This window comes from Dendrobium catenatum, unplaced genomic scaffold (genome assembly GCF_001605985.2).
Source record: "Dendrobium catenatum unplaced genomic scaffold, ASM160598v2 fragScaff_scaffold_421, whole genome shotgun sequence".
NCBI classification, from domain to species: Eukaryota; Viridiplantae; Streptophyta; class Magnoliopsida; order Asparagales; family Orchidaceae; genus Dendrobium; species Dendrobium catenatum.
Genome location: NW_021318883.1, coordinates 11917 through 15929, shown reverse-complemented (window position 1 = coordinate 15929; position 4013 = coordinate 11917). Strand labels below are relative to the sequence as shown.

Sequence of the window (4013 nt, the reverse complement as noted above, 5' to 3'; positions counted from 1 at the left end):
ACCTTTGTTGAATATCATCTTCTAAGAAAAGTACTTTTTGATCTTCATCCTTAATACACTTCACTTGAACTAAATCCTTACTACTCCTATCTCTTTGTTTGGCTAACTTATAAATATATCTTTCTCCCTCCTTAGTATCTAATCTATTATATAAATCATTAAAAGCTAAGCTCTTTGCATCGCAAATATCTTTCTTAGATTTCTTACGAGTCTCTTTATAGCTTTCCCAATTATCAGAATTTTTATATCTAAACCAATTTTTATAATAAATCTTCTTATTTTTTATCTTTTTCTTCAACATTTGAATTTCATCACCAACTATTTTTATTTTTTACTATTATGAGCTTTTCCTTTCGAAACTCCAAGCACATCTTTTGCAATATTCTTAATATCACTAGCTATTTTTTCCACATAACATTAGCATATTCATGCACAGACAAAATCTTAAGATTTAAAATCTTACTCTCAAAAATATTTTTGTCAATATTCTTTAAATGCCCCCATCTAATATTAGAATATTGTTTTATTTTTATTTTTTTATTTTCTGTCCTTTTATCTTAAAGTCTAAAATTAATAATCGATGTTGGGTATATAAATTTTCACTCGAAATAACTTTACAATAATTGCAATATAAATTGTCTAATTTTCTTATGGCAAAATAATCAATTTGTGTTTTACTATATCCATTTTTATAAGTGATAATATGCTCATATATTTTCTTAAATAAGGTATTAGCTATTAAAACATTATAAGCTAAATAAAAATCTAATATGATCTTATCACCTTCATTTGTTGTTCCAAACCCATAACCACCATGAATGCTTTTAAAATCATCTACCTCTATCCAACATGTTCATTTAAATATCCTCCAATAAAAATTCTTTCTTCGAGATGTATTTTTTGTATTAATTCTTCTAAGTCATTCCAAAATTTTAATTTTGAACCCATATCCATACCTAATTGAGGAGCCTAAACACTTATAATATTAACAATCTTAGCATCAACAACAATCTTTAGAGCTATAATTCTTTCTCAAATTCTATTAATTTTTATAATATTATCTTTCAAACTCTTATCTAAAACCACATCTACACCATATTTAGTACGACTCCTACCCGAATACCATAATTTATATCCTAAACTATCAATCTCATTAGCCTTCTCTCCAACCCATTTAGTTTCCTAAATATACAGAATATTTATTTTCTTATGAATTATAATATCTATTAATTCCATTAATTTTCCTGTAAGGGAGCCTATGTTCCAAGCTCCTATCCTAATTTTAGTTTCATGGACTAGCTTCTTTGCCCACATCCCTCCTTGATGTGGAAACCCATGCTCATTTAACAATGCACCCGGGCGCCGATACCGCGGCCCTTGCACACTTGTGGCTGTATTCAAGACATACAGCGCGTCGCTTCTAGGGGACGTCTTAGCATTAACACAATTTTTAAAGGATTCATGTTATGATTATTCGACAAGTTTTACGCTAGCTGTCGACTACCTAACGCAACCCTCCATTTTTATCATCCAAGACTTAGGACCTGACAACAGTAGTGTTGTAAGGATTTAGCATAGGATAAAAATGATGTATGTGATCTTTTGTTAATTTATATTGTTAGGGTTTAGGTTCAACCTTTTTCCTGATGGAACATTTTAACAAAATAATGTTCTGACTGGAATAATAGTATTGGAAAAAATGTGTCCCCAATGATACTATAGTAATTTTACTTTATGCTGGCTTAGTTCTTTTAAAGCTATTTATCGGCTGAATAAAGCAAGCTGTGGAAATTTAGTTCAAAATTAATTAGAAATTTTCCTTTTTTTTAATATTTTTGTTAAAAGATTTGACTTAGCAGCTAGAAACTACAGGTTTACAAAATCATATATTGAATGACTCGCTTATTAAGTGATAAGATTTTATATCATCTTTAAGTGCTTACAGAAGATAGTGTTCCTTTGATTTGTTATCCGTTCATGAATCTCTAACATCCATTTCCTTCAAATGCAGATACATAATGGCATTGTTCTTCCAGACAAAACTTCCTTGTATTTGACAGCAATTGAGGATGCTGAATATAAAGAAGACAAGATTGAATGTGAATTTTTTTTGGTTTCTTGTTTGCACAAACTTGTTTTTTTTTTTGTCATGTCCTTAACTATATTATTACATTCTTTCAGTTTGGAACAAGGTTTATGGCTTTGATATGAGTTGCATCAAGAAGCAAGCCATGATGGAGCCTCTTGTTGATACAGTAGACCAGAATCAGATTGTCACGAACTGCTTGTTGCTTAAGGTTTAAACCCGTCCACCCCACATCCCTTCAATTTCCTATTTTCTTCATAAACTTGTCATTTTTGTAATAATTTAAATTAAATTTATCCCCCTCTGCTGAGCATAATTTAATATCAGACGATGGACATATCAAAGATGGTTGCTGGTGATGTGTCTTTCACAGTACCTTTCAAACTTGTGGCTGAACGCAATGATTACATACATGCTTTTGTCGCATATTTTGATGTAGCATTTACTAAATGCCACAAATTGATGGGGTTTTCTACAGGTTAGTTTTCATTTTTTTAATTTTATTTATCATTCTTATTTTCTTACTGGAAACAGTTGTGTTCGATTAGGTTTGTGTGTTGTATGATGTAAGGGATCCAATTTATGAACCTTGCCTCTGCATTTCATAAAATTTGTAGCCTCTTGATCATAATGGCGGTTACCTCATGATTGCTCCTAGCTCGATTCTATTATGTGCTTTTCGTTTATTTTATTGATACTGAAAATAATATGAACGCCTCCTTGCCTCAATGGTTTTAAGTGTACGGTTATAATTTGGAGGTTATCAGTGTGACATGAAAATAGATTCTCTATTATACGACTAAGGTTGTACTTGTATACATTGCTCCTCCCCACATTCAACTGTGACGAGAGTCTTCTTGTAATACTTGCAGGGCTAGTTGATATTTAACAAGTGGGACTTCTACCTTATTGGTCAAACTTTTTTCAGACCCTTCTGGAATAAATAGGCTATTTTCAAATATTTCTTAACAGTCACAAACTCGAGAAATTATTAGGTGCAGATTACATGTATATAACTCCCCACCCATTAAGCGGGTCGATCATCAATGTGCCATATCAGCAATACACAAGTCTGTGCTCTTTCTTCACGCATGAAGAGCCATATACTAACTCGGCAGAAATTCACTTTGTGTGCCCTGATCTTTTTCTCATCTATTTTAACGCAGGGCCTCGATCAAAGACCACCCACTGGAAGCAAACAGTTTTATACCTGGAGGATGTGCTGACTATCTGCGAGGGAGAAGCACTCGTAGGGAGCATGTCTGTTGAACCAAACAAGAAAAATCCCCGTGATATAGATATAATGCTCAAATATTCCTTGAATGGAAGGCGCTGTCAGGTATCCCGAACTCAATACTATAAAATGAGATGACCATGCTACATGGATGAGCAGTGGCTGTAGCCTGACTGTTCAACTAGGAACTGTGTTTTTTTGGATGCCATTTATGAGAGACCTTTTTGAGGGATTCTGATAAATTAAGCCCTGTAAAAGCAGATTGAGATTGTTGGTTCTGTATCGTTTAAACATTTTAATCATCCTAACATTACATGATAATTTTAGTACATGTATAATATGTATACTAAGTCCTTTTATACCTCTTCTAAATATGTATGTAATTTATCTTTTTCCTTGCAATTTTCACCCTTCACATAGAAATGTGTGTATTTGGTTGATTTAGTTGGTTTGATTGATCAGTCAGTTAAATGAATTGATTTTAATTGTAAAATTCAAAAATGTTGAATTAAATCAAATTAAAATTTAGTTTTATCAGTTTGTTTTGATTATGAAAGAATTGAAAATTAATTAATTTTAACAATGAATCAAATTAATTTTAGCTTAAGTATTATATATTAAGAAGAATATCAAATAATCTTTCTTAAAATTTATAATTTTTATGTAGTATAAATTATATTTGCGTAATCTTTC

At 31.4% G+C, this 4013-nt stretch overlaps 1 protein-coding gene across 1 annotated transcript in view; it reads left to right on the top strand.

The window, feature by feature from the left end:
- Window positions 1-3722, top strand: part of LOC110110226 (probable protein arginine N-methyltransferase 1) — a 16866-nt gene extending 13144 nt beyond the window's left edge. Inside the window, exons 3-6 of the mRNA XM_020841610.2 lie at window positions 2012-2099; window positions 2182-2297; window positions 2414-2564; window positions 3253-3722. Coding sequence (XP_020697269.2) covers window positions 2012-2099; window positions 2182-2297; window positions 2414-2564; window positions 3253-3458 — 561 coding nt within the window. The 3' untranslated portion in view covers window positions 3459-3722. The remainder of the gene's footprint in view (window positions 1-2011; window positions 2100-2181; window positions 2298-2413; window positions 2565-3252) is intronic.
- Window positions 3723-4013: the final 291 nt, after the last annotated feature.